Raw genomic sequence first — 24,579 nt, 5'->3', positions numbered from 1 at the left:
AAGTCCTTGTGATATAAATCTGATGCCATAAAGTTGATTCAGCTACAGTAAACGCAAAACCAATGTTATTTTACTACTTTACGCGCTGTATTTTTAACGCTTTCCTTCGACAGAAATTATGTTGTGAGTTATTAAACTATTTTTACTTTATTTGTGATATTAAGCATTTTTTATTAAGCATATCTAATCTGTAGAAAAAACGCGGTGACGTCATATCATTTTGCGTATTACATAGACATCCATTCTGACCAATGGTGTCATTTACAACGGCACTCTTTCATTTTAATTCTGACGTCCATAGACAGCAGCTAGAGGCATCCTACACTTAGCGATGTAGTGTTGTCTTGTTGTCGAGATGACAGCGGTACGATATGTTTTCAATGCCGCTTGTGTTGTTTTGCATGAGGATTTCCCCGACATCGGCGCACAGGCGAGAACTCGCATATGTCTCAGCATTTAGAGGTAAGGCATTGCTCGTGCACGAGGATGCGAGCATGTTCACAGACAGACTGTATCGGTGAGAAAACTGCAGTCAGATGTGAAATGTGTAACGTTTGGCTAAATGGGCCCACCTGAATTCCTCTCTGTACGATCCAGGATGTTTACAAAAAACTAGCCATGGTGATAAATGGTCTTGAAACTTTACTGAAGTAAACGTTATGGACTTGTTGCAGATTCGTCATAATTGCAGCAGTGATTGTGTATTTTATTTTTAACTATGCATAGCCTATGGCAAATAGCACAAACATTTTACTGTATGGGAGCCTTAGCGACAATTATATTCAATGTAATGCGTAGCTCACCTGATTGCAAACGATGATAATTTATGGAAGCATTTCCTTGTCCTCTCCTCTCCTGTGTGAAGTGAAGCTGTACAGTACATTAGAGCTGAAGTTGAACATTATACCTTTAAACTCTTTGGTCATTGGGTCCCTAGGTTGTCATATTTCATTTTTTAAAGTGATGCTATATCTTTTATGTTGTCTGTGGTCTCTTTTAACGCAAACTGTTCAAAAAGATTTTAATGCAATTTGACATTATAATACTAAAAACTGAACAAGTTATGGTTACATTGCTCTGGCACGTGTGTTGATTTTACTTTTGTGCTATGTGTATTGCAATTTTAGATATGAATATTTGCAAAATATAGCATATTTCTAGTTTATTAGTTTGAAGTTTCCATGCTTTTAATGTAATTCATGGATTCAATAGTATATGTTGTAAAATAGGCATCAGATTTCTGTTTTCAGATTTCAGAGTCATTTAAAAATATAACTGAAATTCAATTTGCAATGACAGGCAGCACTTATATATAGTATATATTGCCACCAGTCATGGTATTTTTTGCTCAACACTATTGACCTTGGTTAAAAGACACTTGTTTTAAACGCGGTCCAGAGAAAACTGATGAAAGCAGCTGTCCATTCAGCACCTCATCTAATGGCCAAGCTAAAGCAGCATTATGCACAACCACTGTTATAAACCTTGAACCATGTTTTTTGCACATGTTTCTTGGGAACAAAATACAGAATGCAAGGCTGTCTTATATGTAAAGATCCTTTGACTGTGGACAGAAGAGTTTAAAATAGATCTGTGTTTTACAGTTCTGATCACATAAATATTTAGTTGAACTTTTTACAGCTCCAAAGAATTGTTGTTATCACATTCTCCCTTTTGCGTGACGTAAGTGCCATGACATGAAAGACTTCGGCTGCTTCCAGCAAGTCTATCACCACAGATCGGTGCGAGCCGAAGTGACAGAGAGAACTGAAACATTCCTGTCTCACTACTTCAAGGACAGGGCCTTCAGCTCTGCCTGCCATCACCTTCAGCAGCTATCACCTCTATTTCAAGTGATGCTCTTTGAGTCTTGGGTGAGAGTTTCAGTGAAGTGTTGAATGTTTAGTTGGATGGAACAAACCCTGTGATGCTGCGTCATTTTAGACAGTGCAGACAGAAACCAGAGCTTATCTATAGAAAGTGTTCCTTCACCTCTGTGTCCCTGCGGCAAAGTGATAGTTTAGCCTGGTGGAACCTGTAAGATGATTCATGTTTGTGCACACACCATATATCTTTTCTGTGAAGTGCAGTTAAAAGCTATGCTAAAGGTAACTTTTGAATGTTGTGTTTAAACTTTTCTAAGTTACCAGACTAGAGCTCTAAACACTTTCATCAGTATAAATGTAATTGATGAGAGTTGTTTTACAGCAAAAACATCAAAGATACATTTGTGTTGTATTAATACTTTCAAGAAATATTTTCTTTTGTTTCATTATTTATCTGCATAATTATAAATGTAATTTATATATTTTTAAATTTCACAGTCTTTATTTGCAGCTGTCATAAATGACTATTGAATTAATTTTTAGAATACATTTTATAATTTACCATTTTTAAACATTCAGTTAGTCTTACATTACATTTGAATTAATCACATTGTGCTAAATTATTACTTTGTCATTATCAATATTTCCAATATGAATAATAATAAAGGAGAATAAAGACAGAATCCTAGACTTTATTTCCATTTATTTTGTTTCCAACACAAAATATGTACTCGCATATATGGCAAGAAAATTTTGGAAAGACATGACTGAGGACAGGCCAAAAAGCTAAGAAAAAAGTTATATTAAGTTATTGCATTTTTTTAGTTTTTTGTCAGGGTATAAAAGAGACAAAAATAACAATGGTTTGTAGAATGACTCTCAAATATCAGTCCAATAGCTTCATGGCTTCGATGTTAATTTACACTCAGACAAGCACATCAGCATTGTTTATTGTGTTTTTGTGTATTTCACCCTCAAATACATCTTCACACAAGCACACACGCATACACAGGGTTGATGATCTGCATAGCCAGAGTAGCAGACTGCTGAGTTTGGAGAGGAATACATTACTGCAAGCCAAAGCAGCGGCAACATCCTGAGCGCACTCCTCCCTTTCTTTCCGTTCCCTGTCTGTCTCTTCCTTTCTCTATCTTACACCTTTCAGAGAGGATTCTGCTTAGCCCATCTGCGTTTCTACAGTGAAAGCCAAGCTGGAGTTATCGGACAGCAAGACGCAGTGCTGAGCAAGACACCGGTGAGTGCAGAACTGCAGTGTGTTCTTATATACTGTATTCTACATCTAGAGACTATTTGTCTGTTGTGTCTGTTTTCATGTTTTAAGCAAAATACTTACGGAAGGCAGAAATGCGTCTCTGATGTCTTTATGAAACCTTGCGTTCTACGATGCTACGCGTGTTAAAATCATATCCTGTTTTGTGGGAAACGTATTGGCAATGTGAGATAATGCCTGAGAAAGATGTATTTCATGTTTATTTGTATGCTAATGCATCCCACACATGTAAGATATGCAGTTTCTTATGGGTGATAACAGTTCACTTTCACACAGTTTGGCTTCGGTTCAAACTCCGTGCTGTGATTGGCTTACTGCGGTCATGGGGTTGTGATACACCATATACTGTATATTGAGTTATGGAGTTTTCTCTGAAAGTGAGGTATTGTGATTTAGCATGTAATACTTTAGCAGCTGTGGGTTTTGAAATATCTCTCTTTCTGTTTCAAAACTTTTTGTCTGAACATTGCTTCCCTGGAGCATGTGAAAATAGGTGAATCTGAGTTTCAGTGGCTGTAGCTAAACTTTAAGTACACCTTGCCCACTTATTCCATTGCATGCTAAATTCATATCCCTGTCCATTATGTTTTTTAAAGTACAGACTCAGCTTTGTGGGTTCAGCTTCTCTCAGTGTTTATGAGTTAAAAGCATTACAGTTGAAATGCATCCAAATATACAACACTTGGGTGTAGGGAGCATTTCAAGTTTCTGTTATTTATCATGCTATTTCAATTATGTTAATGTACAGTAGGGCTGTGGAGTTAAACACACTTTTTTCTACAATTTACAATTTGTTATTGATCAAGACTTTCTGTACTTTCTGCCGTCTGTATCAGGAATTGGTCTGGTACTGTAGAGTTTGGGTCAGCTAAAGGGTTGCGTGCCATGTGTATCTCATATAATTGCCACAGACTGGAGGTTTTGTCTTATGGCATGTTTTTTAATCAAATCTTTCGTCACGTTTCTCTATTAAGTCACCTGTACTGGAAGCAAGCACTGCAAAACTAGATTGCTCCTTTTATAATCAATGAATCTGCTTGTCTAAGGTAAACTTAAAACGTATTACAACTTTGAAAACGTTATGTTGATGATGGGAAGTCTTCATGTGAAGGAGGTGAAACACAGACTAGAAGTGCATAGTGGCTTATTAAATCTTTTTCTGTTTGAAGGTATCTCTTAAAGGGATAGTTCAGATGTACTTTCCATCAAGTCATTCCAGACCTGTATGACTTTTTTTAAGCAAAACACTTACAAAAAAATGTTTTGGGGTGAATTATCCCTTTAAGAAAACTAAAAAAATTCCATGCACGGAATAAGAACCAATCAAATGAATGTCCTCCTATCTCTGGTTTATAGGCACAGAAGAACTGTGAGATTTGAAGTGTTGTAATTGTTTGTCTGAACACTATAACAGGCAATTATGATTGATTTTGTAGTTAACTGAAGATAAGGAAAGCAACATCTAGGATTTATTCCTAATGAAAACTTGGCACCACTTCCTTATTTTGAAATACCAAATAAAATCACCCACAGCCTAAACAACTTATTTATAAGTTCACGTATCGGATTATCTGTAGAACGTTTTTGATGTATTTAAACACACATAGTTATAGTATGAGCACTTTAAGCCTGGCTGTACACGTGACACATAGTATCGTGTATGCGATTTTTTTCTGTATGACCATGCTCATGATTTCTCATATTTTGTAACAATTTTACTGATTTGATGCCGTGAGTACTGAGGTCATGTGGGGTGATTGCTACCTCATGCCACCTGGCCGCTCAGCGGACGCTTCAGCAAACATATCGAGGGCCAGATTGAACCCGTTGCCTCTTTGTCACATGGTCATCCAAAACCACAGAGTTAACCATCAGACTTAAGGTGAATTAAGCAGTAGACCTACCACAGGGTTGAGATATGATACGTATTCTGATACAAGAGGCCCAAGATAAGTGATGCGATAAAGACTGGTAAAATGTACCTAATCGTCCGTGTACATTTCAGGAGGTCGATTTAGGCTCTTTAGGGTGTGACCCAGGATTTCACAAATAGTTTTTATTTAGACTGAAAGCTTGTCAAAACTCACAGCTAAATATATTGATTTTAACAGTACTGATATTGTAAGTTGTTGCATTTGTCTTGATAATATTATTGGTTAAAGCAAGCTTTTCTCTGTTTATTCCTAAGTTCGACTCTGGAACTTCTTGAATGTGACAGATGTACAGTAAGGAACACATTAAGTGTCTATAACCCACAAGCCTCTCTGGCCCTCTGTTTGTTCCTCCGTTTCTTCTGGTACATTGCATCACTCTGCAGTAGCATCTGTACTCCACCTGCCACACAGAGCCGTGTAAAGTGTCCACCCTTCACTCTCTCTCACTTCACCTTCCTGCAGGTTTTAGCGCTGCAGTTTATAATGCACTGCTGGTGAAATTGTGCCAGACTGGAGATGAGCCAGTTGGCTAAGCGGTGTGAGCAGACAGCATGTGGACTCCATCAGGCTTTCAACGGCAGTGTCACGCTTGTTTACTGATAAAAGCAGTATGCTGGAAATAACACGCAAGGATTACTGTTTGACACCTCGTGTTGCTGTTTGGCACAATTGTTTTGTAGTTATAGCAGTCAAATGTTTGTTGTTAGCCCAGAAGACGTTTGAGAACAACAAGATTTGAAGTCAACATAAGAATGTTTAGTATGGCTTAGCTGTCTGCTTTCAGGAACAAAATGGCACAGAATTGTATGGCAGGACGATTCTAGTCAAATTAGAAATGCGACAAAGATGTAAATGAGCTCTTATGAAGTCTAACTGATGCAGGGGCATAGCGAGAATTTTTTTACTGGTGGCCAGGTAAGACCCAGTGATTTTATTAGGGTGACCAAAAAATCCTTACAGACAGAAATTCTTTAACTTCTACTGTAATTTAAACCAATTCTTCATTACACATAGTTTGCTGGTCAAAAACATACACAAAGAACGTAAACAATTTATTTGCAATGCTTTTATGTGCTAACATTATTTTAAAATAATTTGCTAGCTATCATTTGATAGGGAGCATTTCAAGTTTCTGTTATTTATCATGCTATTTCAATTATGTTAATGTACAGTAGGGCTGTGGAGTTAAACACACTTTTTTCTACAATTTACAATTTGTTATTGATCAAGACTTTCTGTACTTTCTGCCGTCTGTATCAGGAATTGGTCTGGTACTGTAGAGTTTGGGTCAGCTAAAGGGTTGCGTGCCATGTGTATCTCATATAATTGCCACAGACTGGAGGTTTTGTCTTATGGCATGTTTTTTAATCAAATCTTTCGTCACGTTTCTCTATTAAGTCACCTGTACTGGAAGCAAGCACTGCAAAACTAGATTGCTCCTTTTATAATCAATGAATCTGCTTGTCTAAGGTAAACTTAAAACGTATTACAACTTTGAAAACGTTATGTTGATGATGGGAAGTCTTCATGTGAAGGAGGTGAAACACAGACTAGAAGTGCATAGTGGCTTATTAAATCTTTTTCTGTTTGAAGGTATCTCTTAAAGGGATAGTTCAGATGTACTTTCCATCAAGTCATTCCAGACCTGTATGACTTTTTTTAAGCAAAACACTTACAAAAAAATGTTTTGGGGTGAATTATCCCTTTAAGAAAACTAAAAAAATTCCATGCACGGAATAAGAACCAATCAAATGAATGTCCTCCTATCTCTGGTTTATAGGCACAGAAGAACTGTGAGATTTGAAGTGTTGTAATTGTTTGTCTGAACACTATAACAGGCAATTATGATTGATTTTGTAGTTAACTGAAGATAAGGAAAGCAACATCTAGGATTTATTCCTAATGAAAACTTGGCACCACTTCCTTATTTTGAAATACCAAATAAAATCACCCACAGCCTAAACAACTTATTTATAAGTTCACGTATCGGATTATCTGTAGAACGTTTTTGATGTATTTAAACACACATAGTTATAGTATGAGCACTTTAAGCCTGGCTGTACACGTGACACATAGTATCGTGTATGCGATTTTTTTCTGTATGACCATGCTCATGATTTCTCATATTTTGTAACAATTTTACTGATTTGATGCCGTGAGTACTGAGGTCATGTGGGGTGATTGCTACCTCATGCCACCTGGCCGCTCAGCGGACGCTTCAGCAAACATATCGAGGGCCAGATTGAACCCGTTGCCTCTTTGTCACATGGTCATCCAAAACCACAGAGTTAACCATCAGACTTAAGGTGAATTAAGCAGTAGACCTACCACAGGGTTGAGATATGATACGTATTCTGATACAAGAGGCCCAAGATAAGTGATGCGATAAAGACTGGTAAAATGTACCTAATCGTCCGTGTACATTTCAGGAGGTCGATTTAGGCTCTTTAGGGTGTGACCCAGGATTTCACAAATAGTTTTTATTTAGACTGAAAGCTTGTCAAAACTCACAGCTAAATATATTGATTTTAACAGTACTGATATTGTAAGTTGTTGCATTTGTCTTGATAATATTATTGGTTAAAGCAAGCTTTTCTCTGTTTATTCCTAAGTTCGACTCTGGAACTTCTTGAATGTGACAGATGTACAGTAAGGAACACATTAAGTGTCTATAACCCACAAGCCTCTCTGGCCCTCTGTTTGTTCCTCCGTTTCTTCTGGTACATTGCATCACTCTGCAGTAGCATCTGTACTCCACCTGCCACACAGAGCCGTGTAAAGTGTCCACCCTTCACTCTCTCTCACTTCACCTTCCTGCAGGTTTTAGCGCTGCAGTTTATAATGCACTGCTGGTGAAATTGTGCCAGACTGGAGATGAGCCAGTTGGCTAAGCGGTGTGAGCAGACAGCATGTGGACTCCATCAGGCTTTCAACGGCAGTGTCACGCTTGTTTACTGATAAAAGCAGTATGCTGGAAATAACACGCAAGGATTACTGTTTGACACCTCGTGTTGCTGTTTGGCACAATTGTTTTGTAGTTATAGCAGTCAAATGTTTGTTGTTAGCCCAGAAGACGTTTGAGAACAACAAGATTTGAAGTCAACATAAGAATGTTTAGTATGGCTTAGCTGTCTGCTTTCAGGAACAAAATGGCACAGAATTGTATGGCAGGACGATTCTAGTCAAATTAGAAATGCGACAAAGATGTAAATGAGCTCTTATGAAGTCTAACTGATGCAGGGGCATAGCGAGAATTTTTTTACTGGTGGCCAGGTAAGACCCAGTGATTTTATTAGGGTGACCAAAAAATCNCTTACAGACAGAAATTCTTTAACTTCTACTGTAATTTAAACCAATTCTTCATTACACATAGTTTGCTGGTCAAAAACATACACAAAGAACGTAAACAATTTATTTGCAATGCTTTTATGTGCTAACATTATTTTAAAATAATTTGCTAGCTATCATTTGAAGTAAGTTAGCATTTTTTATAGAAAATAAACATTGCTGTACCCCAACTTAAACTTTCGCGAAAATGTAATTAATGAATGCAATCCAGTTAAACAAGACTGATTTTACTGACCTGATCCTTCTGCTCGCGATGAACTTCCATGGTACACAGACAGTACACTGTCACGAAGCGAGCTGTTCAGCTATAGCGCTCAGACTGTTTGCGTCAGTGCATCAGCGTATGACATCATATTAACGCGAGAATAATGTTCTCGCGTTACTTTCAGTGCATACGATAAATGATCTGCGCAGCACTCTGTAAACTCCGACACACATCTTAAAACTGCTTCGCACAGCAGAGGTGGCCAGATAGGTGGCTGTCGATCATTCAGGGGTAGCCGTGGCCACCCGTGGCCACCATGTAGCTACGCCCCTGAACCGATGGTCTCCTAAACGATTGTGTGTTGTATTACTTGCATTTACTGTATGTGGGAAACTGTATTTGGCGCCACCTATTGGCCATGCTTCTTTTAGACTGATGACCTGCATCATGCTGTATTTTTATTTGTGCACCTCCACTAAATGTCCAGTACATCCAGTTTTAATTTATCAATTATCTTTTTTTTTTTTGTAAAAAGTTAAGTTGGAATTGATGTTAACTTTCTTCTTGTACAGAAGCTGAGAGTCTGAGTGAGGCCGGTCAGCTGGTGTCACCTCCCTCACGGCTCCATGTACCCCGAACCTAACACAGATTCTCCTGCCCGTCTCTCCACCCGGCAGACGGACTCTCCTGGCATCAACTACACGTGAGCAGATCCTTCTCACAGTCTTATAGTTTTGACAGACATTCTTTACAACTTATATTAGATCAAAATTTTAAATTAAAGAAATAAAACCAGAAGTGTACAGGTTTATGTCATTGTCATATTTGTTTTAAGAAACACTATATATATAATATATATAATATATAAATATATAAAATGTATACATATTAAAGGTAAGATAAGATTAAGTGACAGGACGTTTCATTTTGACAACATGAAATTTTCATTAATACTCATATTTCATATAGTCACATAGTCTGTTGTTTTAACAGTAGATTGTTTCATTTTGCCACACAGGATTCTTACATTTATATTATGCATTTATATTTAAATAGTTCATTTGCAAAAGCAGATAACTCAAAAATCATGTTTTTTATTGTGCATTCCAATAAAAATCCAACTGCAGTTGGGTTGTTTTGATTGACTAATAATAACTAATCGCCTGAGCCACCTCGTAAAATAGCTACGAATTCCTGTGAGATCAGACCGTTCCTTCAATATTCATCAGCAGCATTCTGTAGAGCAATACTGTGGCTATTCCTGATTTTGGTAATCTGTGTGAAAGCTATTCTTATCATAAACATCTTTAAAACAGGAGGTAGCATTTCTAAATGATTTCTGCATAGTTCGTGAAACATCTTGCATATTGACATTTCGGTAGAGTTTCAGTCTTAAAAAAAAGGAGTGCAGATACGTGCCGGCCTATGAAATGAGTTATATAATTAGAGTGGATGTGACTTCACTTGGAAAGGGTCTCTGCTAAATAATAGATGCTTCTGTTTTAAAGGCGAGCCTGGAGTCCTAAATAAGAAATAACAGCAACGGATGCAACATTCACTGTAATTAACACAAGCAATATAAACGTATTAAAGGCTAATGTGCTTTTTGATGTATTAGGCTGCTGTGAACAGCACTCATCATTTCCTTTCTGAAGAATTAAATTGTCTTCTGGGTTTTATTTCAACTCGCATGCATAATCTGAGCCTCTGTCTTATCTAAAGCATATCTGCGTTCAGCTGCTTAACATTTTCACTTGAGTAGTTTCTGTCCTCTGTGTGCATCTATTCTATTCTACTATATATACAATATGGTATTTCTATCCATTTTCATATACCGGTTAGGAATACCCTGTTAGAAGTAGGTTTTCTCCTGATATATTCTTTGTTACAGTACAATCCATTTTATCTTGTAAGACTTGGCCACTCTTCGCTGCTCAGTTTGGTTGTATCTTCAAAATTTTGTACTCGCACAAAACAGGAGAAAAAATGGCTTTTAGTCCTCTTTTTTGTGCTATAGCATCTAAGGCTTTTAGAGCACAAGCTGTCCTGAATAATTAATGTTTGCAGAGCATTCTTGCACCGTAATAGGTTCAGCAAACATTACAGACGACATTCGCCAAAAGTGGTTGGCGTTTGATTTTGTCGAGGGGTGGAGCTTTGCTGTCATTTAGTCTCATATCAGGCGCTCTCAGGTTTGGTGGAAAACTGTCTTCATTTGTGTGTGGACCAGCTTTAAGTTTTCAGATGAGCAGCGTAGTGCAAAACCCGTATGTCACTCGCCCTCCACGGAACCGGGTGAGTACAAAGCCAGAACTTAAGATGGGTATGAGTCGTGCTTGAGGATGTTGCATGGTGGTTCTGCTCACAACCACAGCCCCGTCCCGGGCTATGGGAATATGCATGGCAGAGGTGCGGTGAGTGGGGCTTGGATTCAAATAAGCACAGTCGAGTGTCTTGGTCTACTGTTCTGCACCGTGATGTTTTAGTTATGAGGAAAAACAAATACGGACTTTTTAAGCTGTGGAGAAGCAGCAGAGGGTAGAGTATTGTTAACCTTCTGGATTTACAGCTTTATGATAGACGTTTTATGGGAGGCGAGTAATTTGCATTTTATTAGCTCGGCACAATGACAATAAAGTTGAATCCAATCAAATATCATCTTTTTTTCCATTCATAACTGACTCTCGAGACCCTCAGAGACCCTCATGAGTTGTACTTTGTCTTGAGATGTTGAGATTTGAACAAGCAGGCTAGAATTTATCAAATGAGACCTGACATATACTGTACATGCTGTCCTAGGCTTGGAGGCACGATTGTTGTTAGTTTTACTGTATGCTTTAAGTTGCTCTAAATTCTGCTGAAGTCTTAAAGGGATAGTTCACCCAAAAATGACAATTATGAAGTCATTTAAAACTTGTATGACTTTTTTTCTTCTGCAGAACACAAAAGAAGATATTTTGAAGAATGTTGGTAATCAAACAATGGCGCGGTACCCATTGACTTCAATTGTATAGACATAACAGCAATGCAAGTCAATGGGTACAGCTATTTGGTTACCAGCATTCTTTAAAATATATCCCTTTGTGTTCTGCAGATAAAAGAAAGTCATACAAGTTTCAAACGACAAGTGGGTGAGCAAATGATGAAAGAATATTAATTTTTTGGTGAACTATCCCTTTAATTATGAAAAAGTAAACACAGGTAACAGTGCTGTGTGGATGTTATGTTGTTCATGTCAAGTAAATTATTAAAAATGTTCTGGTTTTCTGAGGTTATACAGGGTAGATAGTTCTGAATAAATACCATTCAGTTTATTGTTGTTTGGAGGTGTGCATTTTTAGTTGGCTACTGTGGAAAGGAGATCGTTTAGGAGATAGCCGATACCAATAGCCGTTTTTTCAGAGTGATATCTACGTTACCGATTCTGAAGATTAAATTAATATTTCTTAACTTTCCGAATGTAATTAATCAATATAATGACTATTAATATTGAACATCAAACTGGTAATATGGCTATACATTTTCTGTATAGACTGTTTCATCTTAACAACATAAACAAATGTTACTGCGCATGTGCACTTTTGTGACCCCAACTGAACTTCCGGTACACATTCACAAACAATAGAGTGCCTAATATTTCTGATAACAATCAAAAGAAACCGAGAAGAACCGTTACTTGGCTTAACTTGTCTTTCCAGTATCTTGAATTTAGACTCCTATACCAAGCTCAACCGCTAGATGTCAGTGTACTATACGGTTTGTTTAAATGAGACCGAACTACAGGACCCATTCAACAAATTGTTTCTTTAATAAAATGAACATATAACAAAATTCAACAAATCGTTTATTTAATTCAACTACTATACAGTAAAATAATAATACAAATAAAATATAAATAGTTATATCAGTAGACACTAGCCAAACACAAACCGGAAGTTAACTGGGGGTCAGGCGTGCGCGCGTTTGTTGAAACGGTCTATACAGAGCACAAATTCATTGCATTATATCGGCCCTGATCATCGACTGTTTTTAAACTATGAAAATGTACTTTTATTGATACCGATTATTGGCTAATATCAGTGCATCTCTACTATCAAGATTTATCATCTGACAGATTTGATTAATTGTTATCATTTTTGAAAGCATCTATAACAACTGATTAAATGTCTTTGATCAATAGTTTTCCCTTGTTGTCATGTAAGAATGTTTTTACATTTATGCAGCACTTTAATTCAACTCAACAGTGCATTCATATGTGTTTTCCATTCGGGGTTAAACCCATGACCTTTGCGTTAGCGTTAGCGTTAGCGTAACAAGAACATATATGACCTATCAAGTGGGCCTCTATTTGTGCTGTATTATAATTATAAGTGAAAAGTACATCATGTCTTGTTTGCTTTTAGAATTCCAGCCTTTGTTGGGGTCAGTGCCAGTCTATTTTTTGACTCCTGGTTGATTTATCTGACTAGATGCTGAATAGATCTGGCCCTCATGTCTTCCACAGCAACTGCAGCAGGGTTTGGATCGTGTGAATTCCTGAATGTCTACTCACTTCTGTTGCTTGAGCATGCATGCATACAAAATTCCAGTTTCGCTTCCATCCCGAGCACACAAATGCATTCTGTTAAGATCTTTCTGTTTTAAGGAGTAGTTCACCTTCAAAATGAAAATTCTGTCATATGTCATGTGGTATTATTTTGAAGAATGTTGTTAACAGCCACCCAATTCACTTGCATTGGTTTTGTGTCAATACAATAGAAGTGAATGAGGGGGCTGTGCTGTTCTGTCATCAACATTTTTCAAAATATCTTCTTTTGTGTTCTGTAGAAGAAAGAAAGTCATACAAGTTTGAAACGACAAGAGGGCGTGTAAATGATGACATAATTTTCATTTTGAAGGTGTACTACTCCTTTAAATTTGCCATGGTGTTTGGGTCACACATGGAAAGACGGAGGGTGGGTTCACGATATCTGATTACAATGCATGGAGGTGTGAGTTTGGTGTTGATTGTCAAGGGAGACGGGCGCTATTTAAAGCAAGGCCACTGACTTGCACAAGTCTGCTGGTCTCTGTCATGCTTAACTCTGCGCCTGTGGGAAACGCAGTCTCATAGTTCAGCGTCGGGCACCGGGTCACCTGGTCGCAGGGCATGTTTGCCACTCACAGAAGCAGTCTGACCGACGTGCGGGTTGTGCACGCCGGCCACACCGGCCACACCAGCCACCGTCCCGGCCGCCAACTGAGTGTGCCTTCCGAACAGATCCCCAAGAATGGACCGCCGGGTAACACGGTACGAAGGAGCAGCAGCATTACCAGCGGCAAGATGCTGTCACTGTCCTTCAGCGAAAGCATGCGGAGCGACATCGACCGCTACCTGTCCGACCAGGGCCTGTACCCTTTGCGGCAGGGCGGGGGAGAACTGGGTGAGATTAGGAGCCTGAGAGAGGTGCGGGCAGCCGCCCAGCTCAAAAACCTGGAGGATTTCCTGAGAACCAATGGAGTGTCGCTTCAAGAGTCAATCTCCTTCCAGACTGGCATGAGATATAGGTAAGTGTCTGGTGGAAATTCTGAGGTTGAGGTTCTTTGTAAAATCCTTGAATAATTATTTGGAAAACTGTGATTTCTTTAATAGTGTTCTTGGGTGATTTTTAATGAAGCAGTGTGTCTGTTGTTGTTACTTTGGAAGTGTCATGGAGGCTGTTTTATTTGGGTTGTGTGTATCTGAGTCATCCAGAGAAAATAGCAAGTCTCAAGCACAGACAGAGGGGCCTGGACCAGCTGTTTGGCCTGGATTAAGTGCTTTGCTTTTATACACGGTTAGAAATGTCAGTTACTTCTATGACAACTTGCCATTTAAACATGGTCCTTGGAGGTTTTGGAATTCGAGAGACTGAAGGTCCTTGCACCGATGATCGAGGACAGTTGGTTGGTGTTTTGACAGAAGCGGTGTAGAATTTCAACAGTTTGTGTCCATGCCTTCCCATTTAGGTCAAACTGTGATTATTTTTTGTTATTTCATGCCTTTTCTAATTACATACAGTAAGATCTTTGAAATGTGTTTTTTACTCATAAGGATGTCACAATGTACTGGTATTGACAATAACAGTGATATTACAAACCATGAATATTGATACCGCGTTAATGGGCTAGTTGCACCAGATGGCGCCGGTGAGCTTTTGCGATGCCAGAGTCCACAGACTGATTTCCGGTCGTATAACACTATCGAGTTGTTTTGGCTAAGGCTTAACGAAATGCTCAGCAATGTAAATAGGATCTGTCATATCCTAACCCTGATCTATATAAATGACTGGATTGCGCCTAGAACACTAAACCAATGGCAGGAGGTAAAGCCACCGGAAGTCATCGCGCCGCCATCTTGGTATGCCCAACTGACAGAGAGCGCCATTGACTTACAGTCAAAATGACGATCTAAAATAACCCTTTTTTCAGCTTATTAGGCATGGGATAATTTTCAGTTCACATGTGTGTTTAAATTAGTTGTTACTTCTGATGTTTTTTTCCAATGTTTATGTTTATTTTGGGCAGAATAGCGACATACAGAAATCAATATATAGAAGGTGAGTGTATATTGCACACTGTTGTACTGGCACATATGTAAGTTAATTGTTTAGAAATAAAGCTTCATGACTTAAAGGACACATACAGCCTGTATTAATCTGTCAGGGTTTGACAAGGGAGAGAACCCAGATGCAGGCAGGCATAGGTGAAGGGGTTAACAGAGAATTTATTTAAAATAAAGAAACAAAACACCCATGAGGGGGTAACGAAGACAGGACTAATACTAAAAAACAGAAACCAAAATACTTCCCACGTGGGGGCAAAACGAAAAACAAGAACAGCAAAAACTAAACTAAAGAACACGACCAAACGTCTTACACAGAACACGGCAGGGTAAAACACAAAACTCACAGTCCACGGACAAGAAACAGCTAAGCACGGGATACAAAGACATAGAACGCAAGTACAAACACAATCCACGAGCACAGGACAAAGAAACATGAGGGCATTTTAAAGGCAAGACAAGCGAGGGATAATGACACAGGGCAGGTGGGAAACATCAGACACGGCAGGGAAGCAATACATGAAACGAGAGGGGCGGGGCCAATGACAAGACATGAGAAAGCACATGAGATGTCAAAACATAAACAACTCATGGCTTTCTCACATAAAACCTAAGGGCTCTGTCCCGATCCTGCCACACGACTAGGAATAAACAAGAAGGTAGGACCGTGACATAATCTGTATATAGATTTCAGAATAAGCACATTTGTCATATGATGAGGTGTATCGGGAGTTTGCTGATCTGATATGTACGCTACTGTAATGAACATGAACGTAACTCGCTCTATAGCTAGTAAGACGCGAAAATTTAAACGACTTTAAATAATTAACCATTTACATGCTTAAGACATTGTAGCTTCAGTGTAATGACGTCATGAGCAATCCAGTCATTTATATAGATCAGTGGTCATATCGGTCTAAAAAACACCCATAATAATTCCCACTTAAACCCGGAAATAATTTATGGAACGGTGCTCTTTTAATGTTAGCAGATACTTGTAATGTTTTCTTGCTATTAGTAACATTAATGTTTTGTTAATGTTACTAAATACTTACAATGTTACTAAATCGAGACGCTACTTCCGGGCTGAAGTGGGAATTATCGAATTTCCAAGACCATGTGAAGGCAGAATAAGTACACAGAGTAAAGGCTAGAGAGTAATGCACAATCTTATCAGCTGTTGCGCTATTTGTGATCACAAGATGGCAGTAAACACACATCATATGGGCATTGTGTGCCGCAAAGTTTGTTTCTATCCAGAAGCGGAGCTATTACTCTTCATTTGTCATGTTTAGTGATCCATTTATAACATTTACTTGAGATTAGATTTTTATGGATTTAAGACATTCAGTCAGCCGTCCTGTGATGTCACCGTGTTTTGCCATGGTCCTACAACACAATGCAATTAACTGTCAGGCCAAGACTTGTTAACCGTATAAGAGTAATGACTAATACGTCATTTAGTGCAGTGGAGAGGTGTTCTCTCTCTCTCTGTCTGTGTTGTGGTCGTTCTGTAGAGCTAACCAAGCACATCTCTTTTCTGCTCTATTTCCCCTTTAATTAAATGCTGCGCTTCATTCTGTCTCTTTGTTTTTCCTTCTGTGTTTCCCTTCAATTTTTTATGCCGTGTTCGTCCCTAGGGCATGAACTCTGGATTAAATGTGGTTACAGTCTGGGGAGGAAGGCTTGCAGCTTGAATTATAAATAAATACATACATTGGTTGATTTATGTCAGTTCTGTTCAAGGTCAGATTTCGTCCTCATCTCACCCAAAGATCTCAGGGAGTTTGTCCAGAAAGCATATGGAACATTCGTACCAAAAAATGGCTACACACAGACATTTTGACCTTGAGAGAATTGAAAAGTTTCTGCTTGCTATGAAAAAACCTTGAATTCTTATTCGCCACACTGACTGTAAATTTGCATTGAATAAGTATTCACATTCATCATTTGCAATTGTAAACGTGTTGCCATAGAAATACAAATATTCACTATGGATTCCAAAGGACGTACAGTAGCATTCAGCATCAAATCTGCTTTAAAATGTGCACGTAACATTTAAACCATTTATTGTTTAATAACTGCAAGCAATGTTCTTTTTCTCTGTTCTGTTGAACAAGCAGTTGACTGCAGACTATAGTGCCTGCCTAGTAAAAGACCAGGCGGTATACATTTAGTTTTAAACAAAGTGCAGTTCGTTTTTAAGATGATGAATGATGGAACATAGGGAGAACCGCAGGCCGCAGTGCACTGTCAGCTTGAAATGGGAGTGCCGTCATGTAGAAAAGCAATTCCTCCATATCACTACTGTCCTTTAAGAGCACTACATCCTGTGTTGCTGGCTGGATGTGTGTAACTGATAGCAAATTTGCTCTGAAGATATGTTGAGTCAGCAGTTACGAGAGCATCAGTGAGGTCAGGTGCTGATGTTTGGTGATGAACTTCCACAATTGTTCCACACATCTTTATGGACCTTGGGCAGCAGATGGAACAGAAAAGTGTCCTATTTTACTCTAAATGTGGGTATGAGAATATTGCATAATAATGTTATACCATTTATTGAAAGATATACCTTTAGCTGAAATAGCCAAGCCTGTTCATTAGATGAGTTTGTGTCCAGATACTATTGGTCATATACAGTATGTACAGTAAGGGCCATATAATCAGGAGGGCTGTCAGATTCACAACATCTGCACCTTTGCAGACCTATGCAGATTTTTCCCCTACCACGCTTTAATTGCGCTTTCTGTGCACGTGATTAGTTGGAAGAAGCTTATGGAATTTGTTGATCCTCACACTCTTCACATTGCTTTGCTGACCAGCACAGCAGCATTCAGTTTCAGCCGCTGGTATATGTAGATGTAATTGTCAGTGCTTTACTGCAGTAATTGTCATGCTATCCACCTGCTGGGTTTAAACAACAACAATTTACATTGAATAAATATTCACAGAATAGTCAACAAAACTAACCAAATAATTTGCCTTAACTTTAAATACAAATACAGAAATATTTCAGGTACTTTGTACAAATGTACAATAGTAAAAAGGTCCAGCAAAAAAGTGTCTCACAGCAAAGCCTACACCAATGGTAAAGTTGTAATTTGCCAAAAAGCAAATCCTTGCGAGCAAGAAAAAAACAATGCTGTTCTCTCCAAATGGGTTTCCTGCTATTACCAGGTAGTAAGTATTACCAGGTTCAAAATTGTTTACGATAGCATGTGTAGCATGTTAAACCGCATGACATGTCAACTTTATTTACATGTCAAAACCTGTTTTATGTTAACAATGCTCTTTATTCAGATTTTTGCTTGTGCTTTTTAATAAAGTCACTAACTGTTATCTGGCCTCTACTCTACTGTGTTTAAACTGTTCATTTATGTCACTTTGAGAAAATGTGTGCATTTTTGGTTCACAATGTACTTTTTCCTCATAGTCAGAAATTGTTTGGTGCGTTCCTGGTGAGATATCTAAAGCCTCAAGCTCAGTCTGATATTCTGTTCCATTCTGCTGTATTAATTCACAGCATTAACCGCTTCATTAAATGGTAAAAATATTTTAAAGAAACGTCTACTAAGATTTTGTTTAATGTACACTCTTAAAGGGACAGTTCGCCCAAAAATGAACCCACTCTCTAGTTGTTCCAAACCTGAATGAACCAAAATGAATTTCTTTGTTTGGTTGAACACATTGGCCACCATTCACTTCCATAGTAGAGAAAATTACAACGGTAGTCAAAAGTTCCCCCAGAACTGTTTGCTGTTCTTTAAAATGTCTTCTTTTGTGTTCAACAGAACAAAAAAATATAAAGTAATTATTCCTACTATGGTAGTTAGTGGGGGTCCAAGAACTGTTTGGTTACACACATTCTTCCAAATATCTTTCTCTCTGTTCATCAGAACAAAGAAATGTATTCATGTTTGGAACAACTCGAAGGCGAGTAAATAATGACAGGATTTTTATTTTTGGGTGAACTGTCCCTTTAAAAAGGATGTGTTAATTTTAACACACTGTTGCTGTTACGCTGTTCAACACACTATGTGTTGATTTTGTGTAAAATAATTGAAAGGGACAACACAAGTTGTGTTAAAAGTAACACTAAATGTCATAGAAACTGAATACAAAATGTGTTGTTTTTATAAATGTATGAATCTCAGATCTAAAGAAATGTTTATCATTTCTTGTCATTTGAAACGGATTTCTATTTGTCAATGCGCTTTACACAGTGAAGGAGTGTTTGTGCAGGTGAGAAGTTATTGCCCACATTTGCTTGTTTTTTGCTTGTGATGAAAGCGCAGGAGCCCTGTCGTGAGGCTCACTGGAGAGGGACTGAGCTCTGCTCTGAGGCAGATGATTGAACGACTCCAGTGGATTTTCCAGAGCTTAGTTGACTGTGGATAAGTCGGTAGTTCAGCTTCCAATCAAAGGCAAGACAGGAACGGCTTGATGGTGTTTGATGTGCCCTTGTTTGTGTTGTCTAGTGACCCTAAAAAGGTTGAATCACATGCTATAGGCCTGCTTCATCTAAAACTATTGAAACTATTTTACACAAAATTATACAGTATATATATGTGTATTATATAAGTATACATATACTACAATTTATTATTATGTATTTTTAACCATACCGCTGCCTCTTTATACCACAAGAGCCCTTAACACACAGTCATGCTTACCGTTCATGAGCGTTTGCCTTCTCTTCCCTAAGTACACCTCGCACGCCCCACCTCTCTCATTAGAAAGGTCACGTCTCCTGGTGAGCGCAGCGACTCATAATGGGCTACAGCAAAGGTTTCCATTCAGTAATGATAATTCAATTAGGGCTTGTGCATCCACTGCACTGACATTTTCTGTTACCTGTAGCGGTGATGACTGATTTGATTTACAACAACTGGCAGAATGGGAAACAACTAACAGGTGGACATTGCTATGGGCTGTTGTCTAAATGTAAAACTTGTAGATTCCAGGTTAATCTTTGCACAGGGTCACAGTGACACACAAATACATTTGTGATCATGATAAAGTGTGGATCGTTCTCTCTCCCCTTTTTATTCACAGTGCCGCATCACTCGAGCCTACTGTCAGAGTCTTTGTGTTCTGAGGCAGGTGCGTGTCAACGAGCCATTCAGGAAACGCTGTACGTTCACTTAAGCCGCCTGTCCACTTCCTTTCATCTAGAGGTGGAATGACATGTGTTCGGCTAATCCCGAGCGTATGAAAACTGGGCAGTCGCTCCATCACTCAGTGGTTTTATGAGATGCTTTAGGGCACAAGCGAGCTGTAATTTGCTAGGGGGACGTGTGTCATTTGCGTGTCAGATTATTAAAGAGCTCGTCTCAGAGTGTTTACGGTTGGTGGTATGTTTGTTGTATGCATTAATACTAAGGAACGCAGGAGTTAGTTTACAGATTTTTTTTATTTATACTTCTAGCTTTCCCTCCGATCTCTGACTTACAATCCTACAGAGACATTTTGCTATTTGTTCAAGAGTAATTTTTTTCTAATACTGCTTGCGTTCTCTCCAGCTACTAACCTCATGCAAAAAGATTTTTTGTTGTGTTTTCATTTTGAAAAGAAGGTAATGTGGTCACTGGTCAATGTCAAATTTACTTGCACATGATAATGACCTTGAAATAATGCAGAATATTTTACGTTAATTATTCATGTTACATTATGCTATTTATATACTGTATGTACAGTCATGGAAAAAAATAAGAGACCATACCAAATTTTCCTTTAATCAGCATTTAGATGTATTGCGGCCATTCCGGTCCAGTGTCAAAAAATCACAGCATGACAAGACACATGGAAACTATTGTAAAACAATTGAATGTATCAAGGTTATTGCATGAGATTTTTTTTAGTTTTCCTAAATACATGTACAAATATTGCTTAAATGTGAACTTGAACTTGTTTTTTGGCAGTATTTGAGCATTTTTCTGTTATTATGACGTGTTTCTCCAGTGTCCTTTTTTTGCAAATAAATGCAAATAGAAACAATATTTTTATCTGAAATTCAGGAGAAATATTGTTAGTAGTTTGCAGAATGAAACAAAAATTATAATTTTACCTAAAAACATATAAATAGTAAATTTAGAAAAACTGAAAATAATTTTGAAATGGTCTTTTAACTTTTTCCACAGCTGTATAGTAGTTTATTTGCATCAAAATAAATGTAACTGCAGATCAGGCGATACTGTATAATAGACATGATTTACTAGTTTCATTCTCAGAGCAGCGGCAGTCGGGACAATGTGAGAATACTCATATTTAAATGACATTTAACATGCGTGATGTCAAATGTGTCAAACTTTTGTTCTGATGAAGTGTCCTTGTAGTTTCTTTTCCTTGTTGGTAGGATATTGTGTTATGAGCATGTGCGTTAAATACTCCGGCTCATGACAGATTTGTGTTTCGTCCTTGAACATTCTGTCATGCGTAGGCAGTGTGGTATATCAGGTACGAGCTGATCTAACACAACATAGCATGAGTTTGGACCTTCCCACTTTCCTTTCCAACACTCCAAAACTCTCTCTCGCTCTCGCTCTCTCGCTCTCTCTCTCTTCCTCTCTTCCTCTCTTTCTCTCTTTCTCTCTTTCTCTCTCTTTCTCTCTCGCTCTCTCTCTCTTCCTCTCTTCCTCTCTTTCTCTCTTTCTCTCTTTCTCTCTCTTTCTCTTTCTCTCTCGCTCTCTCTCTCTCTCTCGCTCTTTCTCTCTCTTTCTCTTTCTCTCTTGCTCTCTCTCTCTCGCTCTTTCTCTCTCTTTCTCTTTCTTTCTCTCTCTCTCTCTCTCTCTCTCTCGCTCTTTCTCTCTCTTTCTTTCTCTCTCTCTCTCTCTCTCTCTCTCTCTCTCGCTCTCTCTCTCTCTCTCGCTCTTTCTCTCTCTTTCTCTTTCTCTCTTGCTCTCTCTCTCTCGCTCTTTCTCTCTCTTTCTCTTTCTTTCTCTCTCTCTCTCTCTCTCCTTCAATCTCTCTCCCTCTCCCTCTCCCTCTCTCTCTCTCTCTCTCTCTCTCTCTCTCTCGCTCTCGCTCCTCTCTCTCTCTCTCTCTCTCTCTCTCTCTCTCTCTCTCTCTCTCTCTCTCTCTCTCTCTCTCTCTCTCTCTCTCTCTCTCTCTCTCTCTCTCTCTCTCTCTCTCTCTCTCTCTCTCTCTCCTCTCTCGCTCTCTCGCTCTCTCTCGTCTCTCTCTCTCTCTCTCTCTCTCTCTCTCTCTCTCTCTCTCTCTCTCTCTCTCTCTCTCTCTCTCTCTCTCTCTCTCTCTCTCTCTCTCTCTCTCTCTCTCTCTCTCTCTCTCTCTCTCTCTCTCTCTCTCTCTCTCTCTCTCTCTCTCTCTCTCTCTCTCGTCTCTCTCGTCTCTCTCTCTCTCTCTCTCTCTCTCTCTCTCTCTCTCTCTCTCTCTCTCTCTCTCTCTCTCTCTCTCTCTCTCTCTCTCTCTCTCTCTCTCTCTCTCTCTCTCTCTCTCTCTCTCTCTCTCTCTCTCTCTCTCTCTCTCTCTCTCTCTCTCTCTCTCTCTCTCTCTCTCTCTCTCTCTCTCTCTCTCTCTCTCTCTCTCTCTCTCTCTCTCTCTCTCTCTCTCTCTCTCTCTCTCTCTCTCTCTCTCTCTCTCTCTCTCTCTCTCTCTCTCCTCTCTCTCTCTCTCTCTCTCTCTCTCTCTCTCTCCTCTCGCTCTCGCTCTCTCTCTCTCTCTCGCTCTCGCTCTCGCTCTCGCTCTCGCTCTCTCGCTCTCGCTCTCTCTCTCTCTCGCTCTCGCTCTCGCTCTCGCTCTCGCTCTCTCTCTCTCTCTCTCTCTCCTCTCTCTCTCTCTCTCTCTCTCTCTCTCTCTCTCTCTCTCTCTCTCGCTCTCTCTCTCTCTCTCTCTCTCTCTCTCTCTCTCGCGCTCTCTCTCGCTCGCTCTCTCGCTCTCGCTCTCACTCTCACTTTCACTCTCACACACTGTTATGCCATGCTCTTTTAGATATTCTCCCTCTCTCGCTTGCCATTTATGCATGTGCTCAGTACACCGTGGGCAACATTATAAGATGTTTATCTAAGCAAACAAAACTGTTAAGGAACATCAATAAAACGCCACCAGGGTGGAAGAGACTCGAGCGACTGAAGCATCGCGGGAGAAAGTGGTGTAAAAAGACAAGCGACTCATCGTGGAGTGCAGACAGGAGACCCAATAAACATGCTTGATGTTCTGCAGTGTGACATGGATGGATGTGGAATTTCCCCATGTGCTTTGTGTTGATGTGATTGGTGTCCACGGCTTCACGGGCTGCTGCTGAGCCACAGTGCTGGAATTCATTCATACTAACACACACACAGACGCACGGAGTTGCCTATAATGCGCTCATACAGGCAGCACATGGACATACACGCTCTACAAGCTCTTCAGACTACATCCATTTTTTAATAGATTTAATCGATTTAAACATCTCACCTCCTGTTCCTAAGGACTAGAAGAAACAAAACTTCAGCTATTTGTTCTTCTGTAAGAGGTCGCAACACTGGTGCCTTCTGAGAGACTTTAAAAACGATTTGCTCTTCTAAGAGTTTGAATTCTCGTTGTGGTAAGGCTGTCCGCAGGGGCTCGCCGTCAGCATGCAGGTGTCGTTTGTGTGCACGGACCACAGAGCGGTAAGCCGGAGCACGGAAGACAGACTGAACCGACAGAACACTAACAGCCCCAGCTTGGGGACCAAAAGCAAGTTCAGGACCGTGGCATTGGTGGCCCGAAGCCTGGGTCATTTGTCTGTTCAAAATATGCCATCTTCTGGTGACCACTGCTTGAGAACTGGCATGAAATATCGGTAGGTCTCTGTTTCTTCCTGGTCTTCTTGAACATTTTTAGAGATTTTTTTCTTTGCACTCCTGCCTCTGGCAATTAAATTAATATAAATTGTAAGAAATTGTTTAAATGACACATAAGTGGGTTGTAAACGTGGTTGAGCTGGTGGTGATTGAGGGTCAAATCATTTTTTTATAATTAAATATATGTTCTAATATAATTATGATCTTTATAAGTGGTGTCTCTTTATTGCTCTTCTTAACGTTCACATTTGTGTATTAAGTGTGCATTTTCTGCAGATTTTCATTATGGCTTCCATAACTCCACCATTAAAGTTCAAGTCTTTCAATTGATAAACTGACTAAACTTGTGTGGACACATTGTTCTGCTGGTCTCAGTTTAAATGGAGGGATGGAGATTTCCAAACAGCAGAACCTCTGTCATTGCCCATTAAAACTATTAGCATGGTTTTTGTATGTAATTGAGATGATACTGTATGATCAAATTCCACTGCTGAGCAATGTGGGAGCACAGAGAGCTCTTTCACTTTTACCTTTTAGCACGCATATGGCCCATGGTTTTTTTGTAACTCCTCCCTACAGTATAGTGTGGTATGGTAGTTTAAAGTA

The 24,579-nt window shown here is 39.1% G+C and overlaps 1 protein-coding gene across 7 annotated transcripts in view; it reads left to right on the top strand.

Moving 5' to 3' along the window:
- The first annotated feature begins 272 nt into the window (after positions 1-272).
- The window catches only part of kcnab2b (potassium voltage-gated channel subfamily A regulatory beta subunit 2b), a 51,179-nt gene continuing 26,872 nt past the window's right edge, over positions 273-24,579 (top strand). For 2 of the 7 annotated variants that reach the window (XM_057362980.1, XM_057362979.1), the window contains exon 1: positions 11,715-14,151. In XM_057362980.1, the coding sequence (XP_057218963.1) occupies positions 13,754-14,151 (398 nt within the window). In that variant the 5' untranslated portion in view covers positions 11,715-13,753. Of the gene's footprint in view, positions 463-2,991; positions 3,082-9,176; positions 9,308-11,714; positions 14,152-23,049; positions 23,973-24,579 lie in introns of those variants that run through there. The other 5 variants (XM_057362983.1, XM_057362985.1, XM_057362984.1 and 2 more) reach the window with 5 other exon arrangements.

Source organism: Triplophysa rosa, linkage group LG21, assembly GCF_024868665.1.
Source record: "Triplophysa rosa linkage group LG21, Trosa_1v2, whole genome shotgun sequence".
In the NCBI taxonomy this organism is placed as follows: Eukaryota; Metazoa; Chordata; class Actinopteri; order Cypriniformes; family Nemacheilidae; genus Triplophysa; species Triplophysa rosa.
This window is presented reverse-complemented; position numbering and strand designations above follow the sequence as displayed.